At 38.1% G+C, this 26,029-nt stretch overlaps 3 protein-coding genes and 1 pseudogene across 3 annotated transcripts; all 4 read right to left on the reverse strand.

Moving 5' to 3' along the window:
* Positions 1–4,391: 4,391 nt before the first annotated feature.
* On the reverse strand, positions 4,392–5,000 carry LOC140038317 (secreted RxLR effector protein 161-like). Its single transcript, XM_072083579.1, has one exon. It carries the CDS (start codon positions 4,998–5,000, stop codon positions 4,392–4,394), a length of 609 nt encoding a protein of 202 aa, XP_071939680.1.
* Positions 5,001–8,446: 3,446 nt separating this feature from the next.
* Positions 8,447–10,377, reverse strand: LOC113736231 (uncharacterized; annotated as a pseudogene).
* Positions 10,378–13,972: 3,595 nt separating this feature from the next.
* Positions 13,973–19,790, reverse strand: LOC140038320 (uncharacterized). Its single transcript, XM_072083584.1, has 2 exons — positions 15,339–19,790; positions 13,973–14,947 (listed from the first exon to the last, which is right to left on the reverse strand). Exons 1-2 carry the CDS (start codon positions 19,788–19,790, stop codon positions 13,973–13,975), a joined length of 5,427 nt encoding a protein of 1,808 aa, XP_071939685.1.
* A 338-nt stretch (positions 19,791–20,128) lies between these two features.
* On the reverse strand, positions 20,129–20,959 carry LOC140038321 (putative UPF0481 protein At3g02645). The gene has a single exon (XM_072083586.1). It carries the CDS (start codon positions 20,957–20,959, stop codon positions 20,129–20,131), a length of 831 nt encoding a protein of 276 aa, XP_071939687.1.
* Positions 20,960–26,029: the final 5,070 nt, after the last annotated feature.

The raw sequence follows: 26,029 nt of genomic DNA on the forward strand, positions 1-26,029 counted from the left end.
TAAGAATTGGTTCAGATTGCCCACTGAAACATACATCAAATGTGACCTCGAATTTGGGAGTTAAGTTTCTTAGATCTAGTGACCGTATTTGAAGGGAGAGGTGAATTCGTGAAAATTTATTTGTGCCACAGCCAAGTATATTTCTGCTGCAACCCCATTTGCTCCTTCAGCATATCCATCAGACATGGTCTCCACTGAGATAGAACCTGAGACTTCTTGCAAGGTTTTAAACAAGAATTTGGCTGTGACGAGTGTAATTTTGGTGTTTTAGCAAATTGGAGCATTGGGTTTATGTGGCCTTGGATGGAATGGGACAATATTAAGCAATGAGCTCTGTCAGTTTCCATGTATTGCTCAGTATAGACTGTTTGGAGGAACCACAACCTTTAAGAGCTCGTGAAGCGGGTACTTCTAGCTTGTCCGAGTGAACATAAGAATGTCTAAAGAAATGTGGTTGGGTGGATATGACATTTTCTGTGATATGAATCCAGTTATATTCTCTGTTTTGGACTTCTCTCTCTTTTTTTTTTTCCCTAAGATACTCCATTTTAGCAGCCCAAGAACAATGTGATCTGCATTCTACATTTCAAATATCAACAGTCAATAGCCAATGGATCGAAATCTTAAATAATAAATTAATTTGTCCTTTCACATTTTACCAAATGAACAGTAGTTAGGTAAGACATCTGTAATTCCGAAAGTTACACAAGAACAAAACGATGTAGTATCCGCATCCCACATCGGAAGAAAGCAAATGAAAAAGAATGGTTCAAGGACTTGGGCTCATGGGTTATCTTTGTAATTTGGGTTAACTATTTTGGATCAGTAGATTTCGGTCCAAAAGTTACTTAGGCCAGTCTTTGGACTCGAATCGTAACAGGTGATATCAGAGCGAATCTCGCGTATTTTTTGCTTGGAGAGAGCTTGAGCCAGCTAGCGGGGTAAGATTGTAACTACGCAAGGATGCAAAAGTCTTAGAGAACCCACCACCTCTAGAATCTGAGCATGACCAAGTGGACAATCTGGATTTTGACGGGTTTTGCAAGGATGCAAAAGTCTTAGAGAACCCGCCACCTCTAGAATCCGAGCATGACCAAGTGGATAGTTTGAATTTTGACGGGTTTTGCGAGGAGGCAAAAGTCCTAAAGAACTTGCTGGATTCTGTGCGGGGTTAAATGCTATGTCGGATGAGGGCCACCTCTAGAATTTGCATCCTCAAGGACCTGCGAGACTAAATGCCACGTCGAGCAGGGGCCACTTCTAAAATAAAAACATAACCAAATGGACAGTTTGGATTTTGACGGGCTTTGCGAGGACGCAAAAATTCTAAAGGTAGGAAGAATGAGGTATCTCACATCGATAAGAGAAAGAGAAAAAAGAATTGTTTAAGAACTTGGGTGCTTGGACTACATAGTAATTTGGGGTTAACCATTGTGGTCCAATAGATTTCGGTCCAAAAATTATTTTGGCTGGCCCTTGAACTCGGATCATTATAGTTGGTATCAGAGCGAATCTCACGTAGTCTTTGCGTGAGGTGAACTTGGGTCAACGAGTTATGATTCTGATTACGCAAGGAAGTGCAAGGAGCTAAGTGCTATGCAAGGTTAAGTGTCATGTTTGACGGGGGCCAACTCTAGAACCTACGAGACTAAGTGTCACGTCAGATAGGGGCCACCTCTAGAGCCCGTACGAACCACCTCTAGAGTCCAAATATGACCAAGTGGACAGTCTGAATTCTAACGGATATTGCAAGGATGCAAAGTGTTAAAGGTGGGGAGAATATAAATCGACATCCCACATGGGAAGAAAGCAAAGGAAAAAGAATGGTTTAAGGACTTGGGCTCATGGACTATCTTATAATTTGGGTTAACCATTTTGAGCCAGTGAATTTCGGTCCAAAATTACTTGGTCAGCTCTTGGGCCCGGATCATGTCACACGATGTCATAAACTTTCGGTTGCATTGATTTCTGGTGGAATAATTTTACTCATTGATAACTGTTTATTTGTAGCTTTTAAGAGATTATTCATTTATACATGCTTCTAAGTTTTCTTTGACGTATACATACGTAATTATGAGGTTTTATGTGGTTATTGTCAATTTATTACATTTTTTGGCTTGATATACATTCTCCAATGATTAATTCTTTCATGCATTTTCTTGATTGGAGTAAAAAAAAAATAGTTTGACAAAAGAAATCTTCTTTGGAATAAATCTCTTGAAAAATTACACCGCATATTCACCATATGGGGTAAAACAAAAAGGAACAAATCAAATTTATAGAGTTAATCTTTGGTGTATAAACAATTACACATACATATAAATGCAAAGAGATATCATGTGGAGTGATAACCGGTTCCTCGCTTTGCTGCGATCAATCTAATTCTTTGTACATTGATATCGTCAATTTTAGGTAAGTAATACAAATAAGAATAACACGGCAAGAAACTGGCAATGCATGATCTCTTACCTCACAATCCAAGAGAGATTGAGTTTTTTTTAGGTATAAACTTACTTATAAAAAAGTTTTTGGTTATATCATAAACACCATTTCTCAACCACTTTTTGTATATTTTCAATCACTTTTTTATTTGAAATATATAATATCACAAAAAATGCTATAGTATTATTCTAAATAATTTTTCTCAATGATCCACTATCCAAAAACACTCAGTGATTTTTTAATATCTCATTATTTTTGTTAAGAAAAAATCTCATTATTGCACGTGGTGCTAATTAAACCTTTGATTTGACAAACATATCTGAGTTTTTTTTTCCGTGATAATGCCATTCTTCATCATTTGGCTAACAAATTATAACAAACTTAAAGTCCAACTTCTTTTTATTTTGGTAGGAATAAGAGGAGTTTTAGTATATTTACATGGATTTATTTACTGCAACTCTTTCCATTGATCACCTAAAAAATATACAAAGCTCAAGGGGCTTAATTAAACCAAGGCCTATAGCAATAGATTGTTGATTGCACTCAAATCTCTGTTCTCGATCTAACTCTATGTATGACCTTCAATATTTACTTTATTGAAAGGAAAGATAGACCAAAACCATTTAAATGGTACCGTTCCCTAAAAAAAAAAAAGCATTGCTTTTTGGTCCTATATCGTTGGCATGCCAACGAATGTAATACTTTTTCTATCACAATTAACTAATTTGATCCCTTATCTAGATAAGTTACAGCCAATGTAATACTCTTAATGGCGAATTGGGAAACCTTACAGATCAAGTTATGTGCAATGCACATGCACCAAGAAAACACAAGGGAAAATCACCGAAATATTCTTTCATTCTAAAAGAAAAAAAAAAGAGTCTGGTTTTGATTGTTCAAATTTAAAATGGTGCGAAATGGTTCCTCATGGCTTCACTTATACAAGATGTACCCTTTTGGTCCCAAAACTCATTCAAGGGCAATTTTCTAACTAAAACTCGAATTATGTTATCAATTTATGATAAAATCATCAGCCAAATTACTGCTTTCGATCTACAACTCCAACCAAAAATTCTAAACAACAATATCATTGTTTCGCTCAAGACAATAGTTTTATGAAGTCATTGAGTAAAAGAAAAGGCGAACAAAAAAGGAGAAAGAAAACCTGTTGAAATCCGGATGACTTTATTTAAATTCAAAGTTACAGTTGGCTCATCTAAACAGAAGAACATTTTGTATAATCCCAAATATTGCGGTTTAGTCAGCCAACAATATTGTAGGGTCATCTAAGAGAAGTTGCTTTTCTGAGTCTCAATGTTAAAACCGATGCAGCGGAACGGAAAGAACAAACAAGAACAAGCAAGAACAAATTTGGAAGAAATCCAATTTTTTTTATTAGGGTTCGGAATGTATCAGATGTTTTTGTACATAATGGATATAAGGTATATATATACAACCAAATAACCAAAAACGGATTGGATCATTAGGCCCAAAAATCGAGACCCAAACTAAAACGGATACGATATCTAATATATACCGTAAACTCAGCGGGGGTCGAAGATCTGATTCATGGTATTTCAACAAATCTCAACCTTGACTTGAATCTTCTCGAAAACAGATGTAACAGACGCACTGATGAAGTGCCAAACGTACTCAAAGTCTTCTTTTACCATCAGAATTGTCTCTAAGTACCATTAGAATGCCCATAAGGGCTATCAGAAACTTAGGACATTTAGCAAATCCAAACAATGTTCGAACTTGTGATAAGGAACCGGCTTGGTGAACATATCAGCAGGATTGTCAGCAGTGCCAATTTTCTTCACCTTGATCCTTGTCTCAGATCTCAAGAAGTGATATCGGACATCAATGTGTTTAGTCCTCTCATGATGAACTTAATCCTTGGCTAGACATATTGCACTGAGACTATCACAATATATATTAGCCTGATCCTAATGTAGGCCAAGATCTCCAACCAGCCCCTTTAACCAAATTCCCTCTTTAGCAGCCTCCGTCAGTGCCATATACTCTGCCTCAGTAGTGGACAGAGTCACTGTAGGTTGTAGAGTTGCTTTCCAACTAACTACAAAACACCCAAGATTGAAAACATAATCAGTCATCGACATCCTACTATCAACATCTCCAGCATAATCAGAATTTGAATAGCCTGTAACCAAACACTCTGTATCACCTCTATAGATAAGACCAACATCAGATGTACCCCTCAAGTACCGAAAAATTCGCTTCACGGCCAGCCAGTGCTCCTTCCCAGGATTAGCCATAAATCTGCTAATAACACTGACTGCATATGCCAGATCAGGTCTAATGCAGACCATGGCATACATCCAACTACCCACTGCACTAGAATAGGGAACCTTAGCCATATACTCTATCTCGGCTTTTGACTGTGGTGCGAGTGTAACTGATAGTTGAGCATTCGCTGCACTCGGAGTATTCAAGGGCTTTGCTGTACACATGCCAAATCTAGATAGTACCTTCTCAATATAGCTCTTCTGTGATAAGAAAAACTTCTTCTGACTTCTATCCCTGAAAATCTCCATTCCCAGAATTTTCTATACTGCACCTAAGTCTTTCATCTCAAACTCTACACTGAGAAGACTTTTCAACTTCTATATATCAACTTTGTTCCTCGCAGGTATGAGCATATCATCTACATACAGAATCAAGTAGATCATCGAACCATCTTCAAGTTTGTTGTGATATACACAACAATAATACTGACTTCTGTTGTAGCCGAGCTCAATCACGAAGCCGTCAAATCTGTTGTACCACTACCTTGGGGATTGCTTTAATCCATACAAGGATTTCTTCAACTTGCATACATAATCTTCTTTTCTCATAACATGAAATCCATCTGGCTGAATCATATAAATCTCTTCATCTAACTCTCCATGTAGGAAAGCTGTCTTCACGTCTAGCTGCTCAAGTTCTAAGTCCTGATGTGCAACCATTGCTAGTAGCACCCTGATAGAAGTGTGTCTGACCACCGGTGAGAAAATCTCATTGTAGTCTACTCCTTCTCTTTGAGTGAACCCTTTTGCAACAACACGTGCTTTATACTTAATGCCCTCAGCTGGAGAAATTCCTTCCTTCCTTTTAAAGACCCATTTGCAAGCCATAACCTTTCTCTCTGCTGGCCGTTTGACCAATTCCCAAATGTCGTTCGTGTGTAACGATTCCATTTCATCACCCATTGCAGCAAGCCATTGAGCTGACTCACTGCCTGAAATAGCTTCTCTATAGGTAGAGGGCTCAGGAGAATCCACCTCCTCAGCAACCTGAAATGCATAACCTACAAAATCCCAATACCTGCTGGGAGCTCGTACTCCCACTCTCCTTGCACGATCATAAGCAATACCGTGCTGCTGAGTTTCTGATGCAGTATGGGATATAGATGCCAACTTTTCTGCTGATGTAGGTTCTGGAGACTCTATTTTTGCAGGAGGTTCAGTTTCAAAGGATAGCTGTTGATGATCACCAAATTACTGCTATGATTCAAAATCAATTTGAATGATTTGTAGCTCCACCTGTTTATCAACACCTGCATTTTCTTCAACAACAGTCTTCACAGGGGGGTTAAGTATAGAGTTTTCATAAAAAATTACACTTCTACTAAGTATAACTTTCTTTTCTGAGGGTGACCAGATTTTATACCCTTTAACCCCGTCTCTATATCCCGGAAATACTCCCTTTTTAGCCTTTAATTCTAGTTTGCCCTCACTGACATGATAATACGTAGTACAACCAAAAGCCTTCAAATTTGAGTAAGTAGGGGACATACCAGACCACACTTCATAAGATATCTTGCAGCCTATACCTGTATGAGGTGCACGATTGATCAAGAAGCAGGCTGTGCTCACTGCTTCCGCCCAGAACCCCCTTGGCAACTCAGCATTGAAAAGCATACACCGTGCTCTCTCTAAAAGTGTTTGATTCATGCATTCTGCTACACCGTTTTATTATGGTGTGTGTCGAACTGTGTGATGCCGAGCAATTTCTTCATCTTTGCAGAACTCATCAAACTCCTTCGAACAGAATTCCAGACTATTATCAGTTCTCAGCTTTTTGATCTTCTTTCCAATTTGATTCTCTACTAAGGCCTTCCACTGTTTGAAGTTCTTGAAAGCTTCACCTTTTTCCTTCATAACGATTACCCAAGTCATCCTTGAATAATCATCAATCATGGATAAAAAATACCGACAGCCTCCCAAAGACTCAACTCGTGAAGGACATCAACAGTCAGAATGGATATACTCAAGTGTGCCTTTTGTCATGTGAATTGCCTTCCTAAACTTTTTGCGATGTAGTTTACAGAAAGTACAATGTTCACAGAATCCAAGATCGGTGACCTTGTGGCCTTCTAGAAGATCATGTTTAGACAGAATCTGCATCCCCCTTTCGCTTATATGACCAAGTCTAATGTGCCACAGCTTAGTCATATCAGACCTGCGATCTTTATAAGAAGCAACAGCAGCAGCGGCAGAACCTGTTAGCGTAGAACCCTGTAAGATGTACAAGGTGCCATGCTTAACTCCTTTGAGAACCACTAATGAACCTTTACTGATGCACAACTCTCCACTTCCTCCGCTGAACCTGAAACCCTTACTGTCAAGAGTACTAAGTGATATCAGATTCTTTGTCATTTTGGGGACGTGCCTGACTTCATTAAATGTGGCAATTTTCTAGTATGTATCCTGATCTTAATCGAACCGATCCCAATAGCCTTGCAGACAGCGCTATTAGCCATCACAACATTCCTGCCATCTATCTGCTCATATGTTGTAAACCATTCCCTGTTTGGACATATGTGATAGGATGCCCCAGAATCAAGAACCCACACATCAGAGTGATGTGTTGGTTCGTTTGCAATTAGGGCCAGGTCTTCTTCTGAATTTTCCACTTCCTTTTCTACAACTGAAGCTGAAGCATGTTGTTTTTCCTGTTGCTTCTTCTTCTTGGGACAATCAGATTTCCAATGACTCTTTTCCTTGCAGTAGTTACAGACATCATCCGGCTTGGGACCTTTAGAGAACTGCTTCTTGTTTCCAAACTTCTTTTTTCCCAATTTTCCTTTACCACTGCTGACAACTAGCCCAGCAGCCTGATTATCTGTAACATTACCAGCTGCCTTATGGTGCAACTCTCTACTATGCAATGCTGATCTTACTTCTTCTAAAGTCACTGTATCTTTACCGCCAATAAAAGACTGAACAAAATTCTCATACGATAACGGTAGAGACACTAACAGAATCAACGCGGCATCCTCATCCTCAATTTTAACATCAATATTACGCAACTCAAGAAGAATCGTATTTAATTGATCTAAATGTTTTCGAAGAGGAGTACCTTCCTGCATACGCAGACCGAACAGACATTGCTTTAGGAGCAACTTGTTGATTAAAGACTTCGTCATATAGAGATTTTCAAGTTTAACCCACAAACCCGCAGCAGTTTCTTCACCGGCGACCTCAGTGATGACATCATCTGCCAGGCACAGCATGATTGTCGAGTGAGCCTTTTCCTCCAGACTCATCGACTCTTCATCAACGGAATCCGATTTCTTCTTCGTCAGCGGACTCCACAGACCCTGTTGCTTTGACAGAGCCCGCATCTTGATCTGCCACAAACTGAAACTATTTCTCCCGGTGACCTTGTCGATCTTGATGTTCAAAGCAGACATGTTGTTGCGTGATCTGAGCCCTAGGACAAACCTAGAGCTCTGATACCAATTTGTTAAAACCGATGCAGCGAAACGGAAAGAACAAACAACAACAAGCAAGAACAAATTTGGGGGAAATCAGGTTTTTTTTATTAGGCTTCGGAATATATCAGATGTTTTTGTACAGAATGGATATAAGGCATATATATACAACCAAATAACCAAAAACGGATTGGACCATTAGGCCAAAAAATCGAGACCCAAACTAAAACGGATACGAGACCCCCGAACAGGTCAGTGGGGGTCGAAGATCTGATTCAAGGCATTTCAACACTCAATATTATCATAATCATCCTCCAATGTTGTTAAAGATTGATAGTCAACTTTTCCAGATAGCATTTTGTACAATATCAAATAAAGACACACACCAAATAAGATCCCAATGGATTGTTCTTGAATGTGGAGGAAATTGTTGAAACTAAGGCTGGTAGCTCAATCGTTTATTCAGAATGTAATTGAGAATGGTTTTCAAACAAATTTTTGGTATGATGCATGGCATCCTGTGGGACGATTATTCTTGCAATTTTCAGAAAATCTACTACGCTGCTTTGGGTGCAACTCTCAAGATACAGTGGCCAGATGTATTGAAGATGGAAAATGGAAGTGGCCTCAAAGTAGGAAAATGTCAAAGGAAGTAGAACGGCTGAAGCAATTAATTCCTGAAAGTTTTGTTCCTATGTCAGATTACGAAGATCAAACTAGATGGACTGCAAGTGGCAATGGTGTTTTTTCTACTAAATCAGCTTTGAAGGCAATCAGATGTAGAAACCCAACTGTGGAATGGTACAAATTGGTTTGGGGTAAAAATCATATACCAAGATGCTCCTTTATCTGATGGCTACTTTGCAAAAGAAGATTGGCAACAGTGGACAGATTGAGGAAGTGGGGCTTGAAGGTGGAATCAACAACTTGTGTTTTTTGTGCAACAATTGAAGAAAGTATGGATCACCTATTCTTTGATTGCACAGCTACTCAAAGAATTTGGCAAAATGTGCAAAACATGTGTGGTGTATTTAGAAGTAAACTCTCTTGGGATTGTGAAATCGCTTGGCTTGCTCATTACTGGTCAAAGGATTCATTCTGCAATCAATTAGGAGGACGGCTTCAGCAGTAATAGTGTGTACCATTTGGAGAGTTCGAAATGAAATTAGATTCTATTAAAAGCAAAGATCGGACGTGGATATTCTTGATGCCATTATTAACACAGTCCATTATGCAGCCGTTTCTTGGGATAGGATCCTAAGACTAAGGAGAATTGGAGGATGTTGGTGGAGTGTGGGATCCCTACCAAAATTTTGATAGAGCATGTATTTGTGGAGTTCCAAGAATATACTGTAGGGAGGAGTGTAATAGTTATGTTAAGAGGATCTGTGTGTAATCTGATTTCCTGATATTAATAAAATATACGATTTACACAAAAAAAAAAAAAAAAAAAAAGACACACATCAAAAACTGTAACTCCAATTAGGTACCAGCTAGACTGAATGTTCACTAATGATTTAGCCCTTTCAAGGGCTTCATCATCTTGGCAACTGACAATATCGTGTCCATATTCCGAGTTTATAAAACAGCCTTTGGGAATATACTCTGGTGTGTAAAGCATGACTCCCATGACTATCATCCAAACTCCTTGAAACAAGACGCCAAGAGACCTTACGAAATTATTCAAGAAACTCTTTGGGTAACCTATGCCTAAAAGGGTAGTGAAAAAAAAAGACAAGTATGACAATTTGGTGAAACCAGTGGGACTGCCCTTCCACACCCATGTGATCAGTCGAGTGGAAATGGAAGAGGAGAAATTGTTGGCCCAAAGAAATGGCTCCTATCATTAGAGTTAGGCCATATTGAGCTGGGGGCTGGATTTTGTCAAGAATGAAGGAGAAAAGTGCATAGATAAAGAGAGACAAGGCTATGTTTGTGTGCTCAAAGTTGCAAGGATGGTCCGATGGGATGGTGCCATCAGAATCCAATGGTTGGTGCCTGGCAGGACCAACGAATAGTTCCATAAATATATAGGCAACGCAGCTTCCCATCAGGAAGAAAAGTTCCAAGTACCTAATTTTTGAAGTTGGAAACCATGGCAAAGATATGTAGGATTTTGGATGGAGAAAGTGAAGCCTAATATGATTAACTAAATGCCAGAGCCCAAACAGAAAGAAGCCTAATCAAGTGATCACATGTCCCACCAAACTGCCCATTGCTAGTGCCTTGTGTTTTGCTTGCTTGATTTGTATGTTTTGTTTTAGGAAATAAGGGTGCAAGGAGGTTACAGGGAAACCAGATTTCTATGTATTCAAAGTATGTTTACCATACTACATTATGAGCCTATATATAGGCTTACATACAAATTAAAATAAGAAAATTAGGTAATACGAGAAACCTCTTGCTAATCATGACAATCAAGTCAAATTTAATATGGATTAAAAATTTTACAGAAACAAATCAGATCAAATATTTATAATCTATAGGTAGGCTATTTTATTTTATGCTCTAACAGCACAAGATATATAAGAAGTGACCTTGATCACTCCTTCCACTAAAGGTTATTCTTTTTCGCACTATTCTTTGTGCCTGCACACAAATGGAAAAGAAAATAGAAAATAGAAAAGAAGCACTATACAAGCAGATATTAATTTTAAGCTCAAAAAATTCTCTCCCCCAGGTGGCAACGTGGCTGAACAGAATTTAATCATTTCTAGATCACAATTAGGCATTTCGATATGTCTTACCACATTGAGAGCTTATGCACTGTTAGAGATTCAGGCACTCAACAAGTTAAATGAAGATTTTTTGATCAGTTGATTCTTTGACTTAATGGCTCAATATATGTTAAGGTGATCAATTAGGTGGGAAGAATGGACAACGAGATGCTTCATATTTTACCCCGCTGACCATAGATTTGGCTTCGCCACTGCTACTGGCTAATGGTTGGAAAGCTAGATATGTTGAATACATTCTTTGCTAATTGTAGTATCTATCAGTCTCAGTATTTAATTACGAAAGGGAATAATTCAGTTTGAGGAACAACCAAATTCAGCAATCAAACGAAATTTTTTGTTGGGCGCTTTCATGATTTATTGAGCTTACCGACTTTCTCTTTCAAGTAACATTCGTTTTGGTTGGTATCAATGCAAAATCAAGTAATCATCATACGCAACCAACTGAATAACACCCTTAAGCGGGATTACCTTTGAGATGTCCTTCAAAATTTTCAAAGTTTCAGGAACAGGAAAATAGAAATGTTGTTTTAGAGTTTTGGCACAGCTTGTGTGATTGAAGAACGTTAAAATATGGTATGCTCCTTTAACAAAATTGAATATGGAGTCGCACAATTATTAAGAGTACTACGTATTCTTTGGGATGGTTTAAGGGTGAATTCAAACTTGCACTGTTAGGCACCGTTTGGATTGAGGGAATTGGAGGGAAAGCAAAGGAGAAGAATTGGAGGGATTTGATTTTTGTTGTTTGGTTTGACTTTGAGGAGAGAAAGGAAAGGATAAGAGCGAAAGACTCTAGTTATTTTATTGAGTTAGTTTCCACCCAAAAATGGGCAAAAACGGAGGAGATGAAACTAAATCAATTAAAATAATTAAAACTTTTTAAACGATAGTTTATTTTTTATCTTTTCCAGTGAATTAACACTTGCATGTCCACTTTGTGTTATCTGTTTCGGTTGCAACAGTTTTACTATTAGCTACATATTGTTATATTCATGGAAATTTTTTTATTGATTTTTTTTAAAAGTGAGACGTCTTGAAGACAATCCCTCACATCTTACCGCTCAACCCAATTCTCTCCTGTTATACTCTTGAAAATTGACCTTACAGTATCTAGTTAATCTCTCTATCAATTAAACTGAATTTTGGGACAAAATATTTAGGGTGAAAACAATGAGATAAGAAGAGCCCGATTTTTTTTTATGGGAATATTCTAAACTTTACAAGAGTGAAGGGAAAAGAGGAGGAATTGTCGGATCAAGAATTTTACAGATCATCTGACTAATGTCCCTACTAGTTAAATTGGATCTTAAGGATTCTGCGTGTGTGTGTGTCTATATATATATATATATATATATATATATATATATATATATGTGCATGTGTGTCTATACACACACTACTGTATATTCCTGTAAATTATGCAAATTGACACGCAACAACTAAAAATGTAAATAACGTGATTTATATTAATTAATTAAGCTTGGTTTAGTTTTTAATAGATAATTGATATATTCTTTAACAATGTGGGTATAATACTGTATGATGTTGGAAGAAATGTAATCTTAAACGTTGTATGATATGCTATGACATACACAGCACTGGAAGAGCTAGAAAAACTTTTCAGTGGGAATGCAAATTAAAATAAATTCTTTTAGTTCTATAAATAAAAGCGAATAATATTTTGTAATAAGTTATTAGCCAATTTTTGTATGTTGTTTTCTAAATACATTTCCAGCCATTTTTTACTCTTGAACTGACTTTTTCATCTTATTTATTAATCCATCTTCAAGGTTTCCCACTTTACAAAGCAGACTTAAGAAAAAAAGATCATTTTCAATTACGTTACCCAGAGAAACCGATGCCATAAGGCATGAAATGCAAGAAATTGCTTTCCCCGTCCACATGGAAGACAGTAGCATCACTTCACAAAAGTCTTATCAGTGAAGAATACAAATAAGATGCATCAAATGATATTCAAACAGAAAGAAAAAAAAGTGACTACAAATGTATTTAATAAATAATATAAGAGGATATTCGAGAACTAAACTGTTTAGGGCATTAGACTTGTAATAATCATTAAAACGATGATTCAAGTCTACTATTTGTTTGTTTGATAAGAACTGTTATCAAGTTACTTAAAAATACATATGCAAATTTTATTTATGTAAAATTATTAGGTGTAAACACAAAATTTTTGTAAATCTGAACACCTAAATTAAAAGTTTTTCCTTTAGACCCTGTTTGAAAACTCAATTTGATAGTTAAATTTAATAGATTCAGATTTTAACATATTAGACCGTTTGATAATAAAAAATTGGACATCTAAATTAATTATGTGGTACTAAATTTTCTAGGCAAAACTTGTTCCCAAAATTAAGTGATAAGTTATTCACTTATCATTGAATTTGATATGTACTTAAATGTATTAGATTTAATATTTAACAATTTAATAATTTAATGGATTCAAGTTTCAGACTTCAGATTTCAGATTTTAATTTTCAGATTTCAGTTTTATCCAACGCACCCTTCGCTTGTGGAGGCACATTTATAAATTAATAGAATACATTTAATATTTTTCTAAAAAGTCTATGTCTAATGTTGAAAATTTCATTTGTCGAGTGGGGCACAGGACAATGGAGCTATCACCGGAGAATAAATCAAACAGCTCCGCCCCGCCCTGTCTCCCATATGATATCTCGGAGTTATAATATTGTCTGATGATGGAAGATAAAAGATGAAGAACGCCCTGAGCCTTTTCACACACAAAGAAATAGTAAGCAAGCAAGCCCTGAAACAACGAAAATAGCTTCCCGTTGCACACAGTAGAAAGAGAATCAGATGAGGATGAATTTTCCAGCAACAACTATTTGTGCTGGGAGTTTCTTCAAAGATTAACGAACTTGACATGCAAGATTATTGGAATAGCAAATCGAAACAGCTTATTATTGATAATCAGCAGTAAATGACAAGGTAAAGGGAACAGCAGACTTGCAGAGACAGATGAATTTGGAACGGCTGAAACCTCAGGCAGGCCGGTTGGCCGGCTAGAACTCACCGTCTGGCCGCTCTTTTCTTAACTGGAATAGCGAAGAATTTTTCGGGCTGACATGAGTTCTTGACCTTGACTACCAGTACTGTTGAAGCTTAGAAATGATGAGGCATCTCTGAAAATTTTGCCGTCTGACAAAATAGGAAGACTGAAACGGCGGCAATCATAGATTTGGCAAAATGATTGGAAGAGAAGCAGCAGCACGATCAATGCTGGGACGAGTGGCTTCAAGAGATTAAAGAAAGGAACAATACGATTCTTTATCCAGATGCAGGTCTTCACAAAAGGGTTATTACTGAATTGTTCTCGGAGAGCATTGCCAAATTCATCAGCTGTAGACATTTCATTCTTGTCACCTCCGTTAGCGATGATGGATTTCCTCAAGTTAGCGAAGAGGCAGACGACTTCATCATTTTCCATTTCCCCTTTGACAATCTGAGCATTCCTTAGAATCTTCACGTCCTTCTCACCTCTTATCAATCCAGACAGGAGATAAATAAAATATTGAAATACTGACGAAAGATCGGGTGCTGAAGCTTCGAATGCCAATAGATTTCTTAACATCACCTCTGAATTTTTACCCAGTTTCAAGGTTGGGAGGAAGAATACATTCTCGGTGACATCATATACAGTACCTTGGATACCAGATGCCGGCAAAAGGCAAGTAAACGTTGTTTCACAAACGTCATGCAGTTGTGACACCGATGGAAGTAAGTTCCCTTGCAGCTTATCTTGATCAATACTAGTATTAGGACTTAAAATTTTCCGAGCATTTTCAGCCGTCGTGAGAATCAAGCCAACTTTTCCTGGCTCCTGAAGACCCACAGATTTCGAGCTTTTAAACACGGCCAACAATTCATCTACCCCCAGCTTAATAGTCTCTGTTAGCCTAGACAGAACATGTTGCGTGACTGCCCATATATGCTGTGCAGCTTTCACTTTGCCATCATAAGCCCGCTTGTATGTTGTAATGATATCACTGATTTTGATCAGAGTTAACTGGAGGTAGGGAAAAGTGACCGAGAGAATTGGGAAGGGAAGAAACAGAGAGGGAAGGTATATTGAAAGGGATTGAGAAAACTGAACTCGTTCTGTTTGATAGCGTGCCCCATCCGTCCTCTTTTAGGCTTATTTATACAAGCTTCTTCCTCTAGATCCTTCTGCGTTCTAACCTCCTAACTGAATGAGCATGCATGCAAGCATGCTATTTTTGGATGTCTAACAGAGTAACTAACTTCTGGATCGCTAACTAACTTCCTAATAAGGAAAGCATAGCAGATACATTTCTGCTAAAAGTATTTATAATATCTAGGGTCATTACAATACCTTCCCCTTAAGAATCCTAGTCACTAGGATTGAGCTGAAAATTTGGAAACTGTGATTGTATCACCGTGACATCCTCCCAAGTTGAGTCTTCAGTGCCTAGGTTCATCCACTTGATCAGCACTTGAGTCATCTTCTGTTTTTTTCTTATGATTTCACGAGTGGCCAGTACACTTTCTGGTGCAATCTTGATCTGTCCCTCAGCCGTAGTCAAAGGTAACTCCTGAGTTATAACATGATTCTTTGCAGATGGTTTGAGCAAGGAAACATGGAAGGTAGGATGTATCGCAGAGCCAGCCGGTAACTCTAGTTTGTAGGCTGCATTTCCAACTTTTTGAAGGACCTTATATGGCCCATAATACTTGGAAGATAACTTCAGATTCTTCCTGATTGCTACCGAAGTTTGTCTGTAAGGCTGCAATTTCAAGTATACCCAATCACCAACCTGGAAATTCCTTTCAATTCTGCCCTTATCCGCGAACTGCTTCATACGATTCTGAGCCCTGATGAGATTTCCCCTCAGCAATTCATTCCATTTCCTCCTATCTCCCAACCACTGTTCCACAGCAGCTACTGGAGTCTCTAAGGCATTCAGGCCTAATTGAGAGGGTGGATAACCGTACAGAGCCTGGAAAGGAGTCATTTTCAAGGCTGTGTGATGGTTGGTGTTGTACCACCATTCAGCAGCTGCTAATAAGAACTTCCATTTATGAGGTTGTTGGAAACATAAACACCTCAAGTATGTCTCAACGCACCTATTCAGCCTCTCCGTCTGCCCATCTGTCTGAGGGTGGTAGGCAGTGGAGTAGTGCAGCTCAGTACCTAGCTTCCCAAATAATTCCTTCCAGAACATGCTAGTAAACAGCCTATCCCTGTCTGATACAATGCTCAGGGGTAACCCATGCAATTTGTAGACATTATCAAAGTACATGTTAGCTACTGACTGTGCTGTATACTTAGGAGGTAATGGTAAGAGGTGGCAGTATTTGGTGAACCTGTCAATGACTACCAGCATTCCTTCATATCCCTGAGACTTGGGCAATCCTTCCACGAAGTCCATTGAAACATGCTGCCATGCCTGCTCGGGTACAGGAAGTGGTTGCAGTAGGCCTGGTGTTTTGCAATGTTCTACCTTGCTTCTTTTAAACACGTCACATTGCTGCACCCAACTTTCTACCTCCTTCTTCATTCCTGGCCAGAAAAATGGCCCTTTCAACCTCTGATAGGTTCCCAGGTTGCCTGAGTGCCCTCCTAGGTGCGAGTCATGAAGGCAAGTTATCAGCTTCTGTCTCAAGCTCCCTGATGCTCCAATGTAAACCCTGCCTTTATACCTGAGTAATCCCCCACTCAAAGAGTAATTGGGAAGAGAGTCAGGTGTAATGGTCAAGGCTTCGGTTAGCTTAGTTACGGCACTATCCCCCTGGTAACTCTCCAGGACTTCAGATAGCCATGCAGGTTTCATGACCGAGAGGCTGTGTGTAGAGCTGTCTTCTTCATAGCTTCTTCTAGACAGTGCATCAGCCACAAGAATTTCCTTACCTCTCTTGTACTGTATTTCATAATCCAGTCCCAGCAACTTAGTAAGCCACTTTTGCTGTAGGGGAGTGGTTATCTTCTGCTCTAGTAGGTACTTTAAGCTCTGGTGATCTGTCTTGATAATGAAATGATTCCCCAACAAATAATGCCTCCACCTGGATACAGCTGTGATAAGGGATAACAACTCCTTCTCATATATTGACAACCCCAAGTTTTTAGGCCCCAAGGCTTGACTGAGATAAGCAATAGGCCTTCCTTGCTGCATGAGTACAGCTCCTATAGCCTTATGACTAGCATCTGTTTCCAGAACAAATGGTAAGGAAAAATTAGGGAGTGCGAGGACAGGTGTGTTACTCATCAGTTGTTTGAGTTTTTGGAAAGCTAGTTCAGTATGTTCACTCCAGTGGAAGTTTACTTTCTTCAGCAACTCCGTAAGTGGCTTGGCAATGAGCCCATAACCTCTCACAAACCTCTTGTAATAGCCTGTGAGTCCCAAAAATCCTCTCAAAGCCTTCACTGATGTAGGTGCAGGCCAGTCCATCATGCTTTTGACTTTTGAGGGGTCAGCCTGTACTCCATTACTACTGATAATGTGTCCCAAATACTCCACTTGGGACTGTCCAAAGATGCATTTAGAAAGCTTGGCAAATAAGGAGCAAGATCTGAGTGTTTCTAGGACAGTTTTGAGGTGTGAAAGGTGAGTGTTTGGGTCAGGACTATACACAAGGATGTCATCAAAAAATACTAGCACAAATTTTCTCAAGTAAGGTTCGAATACATGGTTCATCAGGCTCTGAAAAGTTGCTGGTGCGTTAGTAAGGCCAAATGGCATGACTGTGAATTCATAAAGTCCAAGGTGAGTTTTGAAGGCTGTTTTTGGAATATCATCTAGGTACATTCTGATTTGATGGTAACCGGCTCTTAGGTCGATCTTAGTGAAGATCTTAGCACCATATAGCTCATCGAGCAAATCATCAATGATTGGTATTGGAAATTTATCTTTGATAGTCAAGTCATTTAATTGTCTGTAATCAACACAGAATCGCCAAGTTCCATCTTTTTTCTTAACTAACAGAACTGGAGATGCAAATGGACTATGGCTGAGCTGAATAATGCCACTACTAATCATGTCTTTTACCTGTTTCTCTATTTCATTTTTCTGGTTGTGAGGATACCTATAAGGTGCTAATTTGAATGGTTTGGCATTGGGTATTAAAGGAATTTGGTGGTCACAATCTCTGGAGGGAGGAAGGGATTTTGGCTCCCCAAATACATCTTTGTAGTCCGCAATTAGAGCATCTAGGGGCTGTTGAAAAGCAATATCCAACTGAGTTACAGAGTGTACCTGAGTTCCACTCATCTTCAGCCCACAGGCATGCTTCCAGATTTTGGTGCTTAGTCCTTCCTTCTCAGCATTATCTTTAGGAAGCTTAAGTACCGCCTCCTTCGACTCTCCTTGTAGCCAGATCCTTTCCCCTTCCTTATCAAATGTCATGTTCAACTGCCTGAAGTCAAAGGTGATGGGGCTGTGTGCAGCCATCCAATCCACTCCTATGATCATATCATAAGGTTCTATGTTAATGATAAACATGTCATGAGTGAATGGTTTACCTTGCATTTCCCAGTTCATGTTTGGAATCATCCTACTACAGGTCAAATACTCCCCATTAGCCACCTTGACCTTGAAGGGCTTGATTGACTGGACCATCTCTGGAAAGAGTTGAGCCACAGTATTTTTGACAAAGCTGTGAGTACTTCCCCCATCCACCAAGATTGACAGGGGGGTTCCTTTGAGCAGCCCCTGCAATTTGATGGTATTGTAAGTCATTTTCCCCGTCAGTGCATGTATTGCCATTTCCACTCCTCTGGCCGACTGAGCCCCTTGGTACTCAATTACCTCCCCTTCCTCCAGATCCTCAGGCCTATCTTCTACTGCGACCATCAAATGAATCTCCTTCTGCTTGCACTGGTGACCTGGACCAAACTTTTCTCCACACTTGTAGCAAAGGTGATGTTCCCTTCGGTACTGCAGCTCTTCTGGTGTGATTTTCTTGAAGTGTTGGGGTGTTTTTTTGACAGCATTGGCAATGACAGGTTTGGTAGGTGCCATAGTTTGCTGAGCAGCAGCCTGCGTGGAGTTTCCCCAACCCATGGCCCTTTGATGAGGTTTGTGCTTCCTGTGGTAGGCTTCAAAGGCATTCTCCTGTAGTCTGGCCAACTCAAAGGCTTTGGACAGTGTCCTAGGGTCGTGAGCTTTCACCATTGATCTCAATTCATCTGGCAATCCACTCAAAAAACAGGAAATGTAGTAGTTTTCTGGAAGGTGTGGGGCTCGAATCATTACCTCTGATAACAGCTCCTCAAATTTTTCTTGATATGCTAGGACTGTGGGAGAGAGTTGCAACTTGTTGAATTCCTCCACTGGATCCATCTGTCCTAAGGTTCCAAACCTTTTACACAGCTCTTCAGAAAACTCCATCCATTCCACCTTGTTACTCCTAGTAGATCTGAATCCTTGATACCACACTGCCGCCTTCTCCTCCAAGTGGAACTCTGCCAACTCCATCCATTGCTCCTTGGGAATGTGCAGAAGCTGGCAATATTTCTGCAGTTTCCTGATCCATTCCCTAGGATTGTTTCCCCTAAATGCTGGAATTTCCAATTTAGGCGTACTAGCGAAGAAGGCACTCCTAGTGTTCCTTTCTCCTTGATCTCTACTCCCCAGGTCGGAGCTTCTGGAGTAACTTCCTTCTGGAGATCCTAATATGCCTTTCTCTTGATTTCCACGGTTTAAGCTGGAGAGCTGCTGCGAGATGGCTGACATGAACGCATCTAGCTTATTGCCCAGCTCAGCACTCACTGCATCCAGCCTCTCCTCCATGCTTTGCTTGTCTGCCGCCAAGGATTCCAGAATTCCGTGAATCTTGCTTTCTTGCCTGCGGAGCTGTTCCTCCATCGTCTTCATCCTTGTTCCATCCGCCATTGTGATATGTCGATCTAAGCTTCCTAGTCCAAGGACCGGAAGCTCTGATACCACTTGTAATGATATCACTGATTTTGATCAGAGTTAACTGGAGGTAGGGAAAAGTGACCGAGAGAATTGGGAAGGGAAGAAACAGAGAGGGAAGGTATATTGAAAGGGATTGAGAAAACTGAACTCGTTCTGTTTGATAGCGTGCCCCATCCGTCCTCTTTTAGGCTTATTTATACAAGCTTCTTCCTCTAGATCCTTCTGCGTTCTAACCTCCTAACTGAATGAGCATGCATGCAAGCATGCTATTTTTGGATGTCTAACAGAGTAACTAACTTCTGGATCGCTAACTAACTTCCTAATAAGGAAAGCATAGCAGATACATTTCTGCTAAAAGTATTTATAATATCTAGGGTCATTACATATGTCTCCTCTTGTAGCTCTTCCAACTCTCTATCTACTCCTAAGCAGATATCGTACACATATTGCAGAATATGATTCCCTCTGGCTTTGAACATTGCATAATCAAGCTCCGAATTCGGGTCATACTCGATTTCAATTGGAGCTATGTCGTAGCATAAGCGACACAATGCTTCTCCAATATCTTTGCCCTGGGGAACAGGATACTTGTATTGGAGGACCTTAGGGATTTCCTCCATCAACAACGTGGGGATTTGGTTCTCCAGCATCACTATATCTCCAAGAAATGATTCATCTGAGGAAGAAGTAGAAGAAGAACAATGATCAGACCGTTTCTCCGAGTAGGCTTGAACGAGATGCAGCAAGAATATGGCGTCGATGATGACAATCCAAGCCAAACTCTCTCGATCCAGATCAATACTTCTGCTGTAACAGGAACGGATCTTTGCTTCAAAAGATATTGGACAATTCTCGACTATCCTAATAAATTCCTCAATGTCTTCGATTTTCAACAAATCTTTCACTGTATCTCGCTTTTTGTTGGTCATCAGTTGGAGATCAGGGCGAAGATGATGATAAGGTCCTAGGCCGACTTTCCGAGGAGCATAAGCGTCCGGCTTTGTGTCCGACAACCTCTTAGGAACCTCAAAAACGCTAGGCCCGATATCAGAGGGATGCCGGTACCGATCCTTTGTCTGTTCAGCCCAGCTCCTATGACTGCCATTGGAAGTGGAACTATTGCTACTGAAATTGGATGACATGTTCTCTCTCTTGGTTGTCAAGTTACTGTTAGCAACATGTATAGATCAAAATTCGGCACTAGTTAAAGAGGAAGTTTTATTATTTATAAGTAAGGTATTAAGTTTTTGCTTATTCTTAAGAAGACCACCACCTCGTTTAATTGTATGCTCGAACATCATGGTTTATAACAAAATTATGGAGAGCATAAACTGTGCTCCTTCTTTTATTTTTTATTTTTTCAATTCCTGAAACCAAAATCCTTTAACAATTCGCTTTGCAAACTAAACCATTTCATGCATCTTATACTATTTTTCTTTGTTGACAAACAATTCATCTATTATTTTTTGGTCAAGTAATTCATCTATTATATTAGTGCAATTTTTAATTCCATGATAATATATTAATGTAGAAACTTCTTTGGATTGGGAAAAGGTAGATTTTATTGTATAATATTGCGGATTAATTACTTAAATAATTTAATTATTAGATATGATTTTTTTAATTATTTACTAGTGAAACAGCAATAATAGACCATTCATATTATATTTTAGTAACACGCAATTTTCTGTACATCTATCTCTACCTCTTCATCTTCTTTTCTTTTTGTTACCACTACGATTTCCATGAAAGTATACAAAACATTACAAGATTTTTACTAGAATACGCATTTGATCCATTGAAATATATTGGGGCTGCAAGTATCCTTGAAAAGATGATAAAGTTTTTCCGAAAACCTAAGCGCTATTGGGCACTTGAGTTTTTTGCCAAGTTTGTCTGTTACAAGTTTTTTAAAAACTTTAGTTACAATAATATAAAAAAAAATTTCAAAGTCTTTAAACTATACACTTCAAAATATTAAAAAATTTACATATTTCAAAATTTTTTTAAAAACTTCTATAATAAATTAGAGTAAAGTTTTATACAAATACTCAAACAACTCACTTGCCAAATGGGACCCTAATTTTTGGATTTAGTGCAGTACTGGTGGCATCGGTGGAATGAAGAAATGACAGCAATTTGTTAACTTTTTTTTCATTTCAATTGCTAAAGACCCGGTTTAATTGAATATAGTATCCTACTTATATAGCGCCAAGCGCTCCTTATCTCAATTAGAGCTTGCCTAACCAAATGTTTTCAAGGTAAATTATGTACAACCCCCTTGTTGTTTTGTATAATGTTAGATGACCCTTTTAAAGTTTTAAATTGCCATATAACCCTTCTGTAGTTTTACGTAAAGTAAAAATGGACGGAATATACAATCAGTTATGGCAATTATACAAAATATGCCCCAAAAATGTGTGTGATGAAATCACAATATCTACCTAACCTCTATATTGTTTTCATAATCATCCACTTTGCCCCCTATGGTCTTTGCATTTATCCACGTAATTCCCGGATGGATTTATATAAGGTGATTAAGTCATTATTTGATTTAGTATTTAAGTATGGGTACTATTGAAATTTTAACTAATGATGTGATGGGGTGTTAATTGTCGGTTATTTTATTATTAATTTTCCCCTTGTCCCTGCCAAATATTGTCTTAATTATTAATATCTATTTATATTTGGTATCTGGACTTAATTTCAGGAAATGAAGCAGAAAATTACAAAAAAGGAGGGACTTTCTGAAGCAAATTACTTCACATGTGGGAGTCTTCTGCAAAGCTCCATCAACGTGGCCCACAAAAGGGAAGAAACGGATATTCATTTGCTCTTGCTGATGAGGAGTGGCTGGTACAAGGAGTCCTACTATCAATAGGAAACAAGGAGGAATTTCGGTAGAGCTCCAATTCTTTGGCTCTTTGACTCTCAATTCTGCGGGGACCACAGGGATAGCATTAGTCATCTTTCTTTTGGCTTTAAAAAGGGACAATCGTGCAGAGGCTTGGGGGGGGGGGGGGGGCTTAGTCTTTAGAATAGTTTTAGTCTTTTCTTTCTTTTTCTTTGTTAGGCGCATGCCTACTGTTCGACAATATTCCCCAACGGGAAAAACATCTCTTATTTCTCGTTTCCTAGTGAAAAATTTGATGCCTTTGCAATCAATTGATTTGCATAGAGATTTATTTATGCGGTGTGGCTAAACCTGTCGTCTAGTCGAAGGCCAACTTGAAGGCGCGGTTCCAAATATCTATGAGATCGAATTAATTTTATTTATTTCTTTTATTCATTGGTATTTGTACGTTTCCTGATTTAATTGCTTATGCTTGCTATGTTATTTGAATTTCAAAGGCCCGATATTCGAATTAACCTAGTGATCTAATGCCAAATTAATTGATTGAATCAGTAATTGTTCAATTGATTAATACCAGTGGTGACTAGCGTGATTGGTTTCATGTTAGGGAAACGTATGATCTAACTTAAACAAACCCTTGTAGCATGTTTGTTGGTTAGAGTTGGGCTTTTCTAATTATTAATGCAATCGGGTAATTAAACCCTACGGTTGTACCTAGGGTTATTTCTTGGTTAGAGAAATAGTTAACGGTCATACTTTAACTATCGAGAAATTAAGGAAAGGCTAGTTGTTCATCGCATGTATGATAACTATAACCAATCTAGTAATGAGTAATTGAATTATCTTTGCATCGATGATCAGTTAAATGGACCGTGTCTGAAAAGTTGCACTTTTGGTTAGAGTCGTATTAGTTATTGATTAATTCTTGTTTATTTCTATTAGTTGTTTCAGTAGTTAGTTAATTAGTCATTTTATACCAAAATCCCTCATGCGCTGAATTCTAGAAGAAACGAATTATCCCCAGTGTCTGTGGATTCGACCCTGCTCACCGTTATATACAAAATTTATATTTTTCTTGAGTAGGTAATTATTATTGCACAGGCTCGACACCCTGTCATGATATTACGTAGGTTATTTTTCCTCAAAATTTTACTTTACATAAGATCATAGAGAGATGAAGTGAATATTTTAAAACTTTAAGAGGATCATGTGGCAATAAATGAAATCACAGGAGTTATATGTAATTTACCCATGTTTTTTTTATCTAGGCAGGGTTGTATGTGACATGTAATATGGTATTAATTGCAATTTTAAACCTCTTGTTGTCACTTAGATGACTTTCATATTCTATATTAATTGCAATTTTAAACCTTAAAGGTTGGTATAAGATAGATAGTCAATAAACCATGGATAAAGGCGGGTCCACGTTCTATTTGTCATCATCTCCTCTATCAATTTCTTCCCCTCTATCATTGCTTGGACCTGATTCCGCAGGTTTACCAATTTTGGCCGATCATGGTCTTGAGTAACACTGTGAATTCAGTTCACTCATATTTCTGTATGGTTGGTAATGTATTCATACCTGTCCCTGTGTATGAGCATATCGACAGTGTAACGCATTAATTATTTCAGCAAATCACACCTTTATTTCTCTCTAGACACACTATTATAGCAGGAATAAAATATTGTATCAAAATTGAAATTGAGATGTTAAATGAACACTACGCATGTGAGATGTACCTGTTCTATTTTTATCTGAAATCTTTTGGTAAGATGTCGATGTAGATAATTTTCCCCTCATTTTCTGGTGCATACCTATTTGTTTACTTTTGTTTTTGGAAGAGATCTTTTGAATACTTAGAGGGAGTTTAATAACCCTATTAAGTGCTTAAAATTAATGGACCAAATACTTTTCAATTAAGCTTGTTGGATAACAGTATTTCTCTTACATTTGGATACAATTAAATCCGTTCATTAATTTTTTTTAACAAAATTGCAAGTAAAATAAGCCTTGTATCACGTTCTTTGCTGATTTATTAAATAAAATACCTTTTTTGGATAACGTGCAGAAAAAATTCAAATTTCATCAAGAACCTCAAGCCGGCAAGAATTAATTCTGGCCGCCCTTTTCTCTTAATCAGCTTGAATAGCCTAGAATTTTCTGGCCAGACATGAATTCAGGTTGACTGGTGTTCAAGCTCAGAAACGAAGCATGTCTCCCTTTGAGCAACCATCTGACCAAACAGAAAGATGAAAAAGCTGGCAATCAAAGATTTGGCTAAGCAACAAAAGCAGCACTTCAACAAATCCTGGGTGCTGATACCAAGCGATACAGCATTAATGGAGTTGAACTGCTGATTTTGGAGGAAAACTCCACATCTATAAATATCCAAAAATACATCAAATTGGTAACAACCTTTTCCCTCGACAAAGACATGACATTTCTCTCCTTTTATACAGCTTTCTTAGAAGTCATATACTAGAATTAGGATTTCCAAAGTTTTCTTAGAAGTATTAGGCTAATTTCTGGGATTTCCAAATTTTCATGCAATCATTTTGTTTTTAGTTCATATTTTCAGTAGTTTCATGTCTGTCTTTGTACAAATCAGCAAGACTAGTTTGAATGTTATTTCCATTTCCGAGCAATCTTCATGACTTTTCTAGCATATTTCATGTTTTATAATTCATTAGCTTTAGCCATTGGTCATTGTTTGTGTATTCTTTCCTTCTTAATCAGTTATTCTTGGCACAAATTTTTAAGTCCTTGAGACTGCTCAAGGCAGAATGACTAGCAATTGTCCTAGAAGTTAGCATAATACATGCATTCTCATTTCACCCAATCGGTTCATTCATAAGGTTTTCTTGATTTTCCTTCCACAAACTAGGTGACATGCTAGCGACCATCACTTCATTGGCAACAGCTTGTAGATAGGTAAAAATTGGTGCAAATAGTATCATAACACATTTATTCATATTTTTATTATTTTTTAGCAGGAAAGAGTAAGATTTAAGAAGGAAGGCATAGAAGGATTAAACAGTCAATAATATTTCATTATTATCCCATGAAAAGAAAATAAAGTAAAGATTAAAAGGAAGAGTGAGAAAATGTTGTATACTATTTTTCATAAATTGGAAGGATAAAGTGCAAAAAAAAAATTATTACTATTGTTGGAATTGAGTTTTATCCCACCAAACCCAACAACTATTATCATATAACCATGGAATTCTATGAACCTCTTATATTCGAACATCCAAACAACGTGCAGAGTAGAAAACAAAATGGATGAAAAATGAGTCTACATATCCCAAGAGTACTCAAACCTATGCATAACCACAATATGAACCAATATCCTATTAA

Source organism: Coffea arabica, chromosome 1c (assembly GCF_036785885.1).
Source record: "Coffea arabica cultivar ET-39 chromosome 1c, Coffea Arabica ET-39 HiFi, whole genome shotgun sequence".
NCBI lineage: Eukaryota > Viridiplantae > Streptophyta > Magnoliopsida > Gentianales > Rubiaceae > Coffea > Coffea arabica.

What these genes read in the sequence shown, in the direction of transcription:
- LOC140038321 (XM_072083586.1), bottom strand. Translation starts at nt 20,959, where the DNA reads ATGTCATCCAATTTCAGTAGCAATAGTTCCACTTCCAATGGCAGTCAT.
- LOC140038317 (XM_072083579.1), bottom strand. Translation starts at nt 5,000, where the DNA reads ATGGAGATTTTCAGGGATAGAAGTCAGAAGAAGTTTTTCTTATCACAG.
- LOC140038320 (XM_072083584.1), bottom strand. Translation starts at nt 19,790, where the DNA reads ATGGCGGATGGAACAAGGATGAAGACGATGGAGGAACAGCTCCGCAGG. An exon ending in CAACTTGGGAGGATGTCACG is followed by an intron (nt 14,948 to 15,338) that starts GTGATACAATCA and finishes CCCTACCTCCAG; the next exon opens with TTAACTCTGATCAAAATCAG.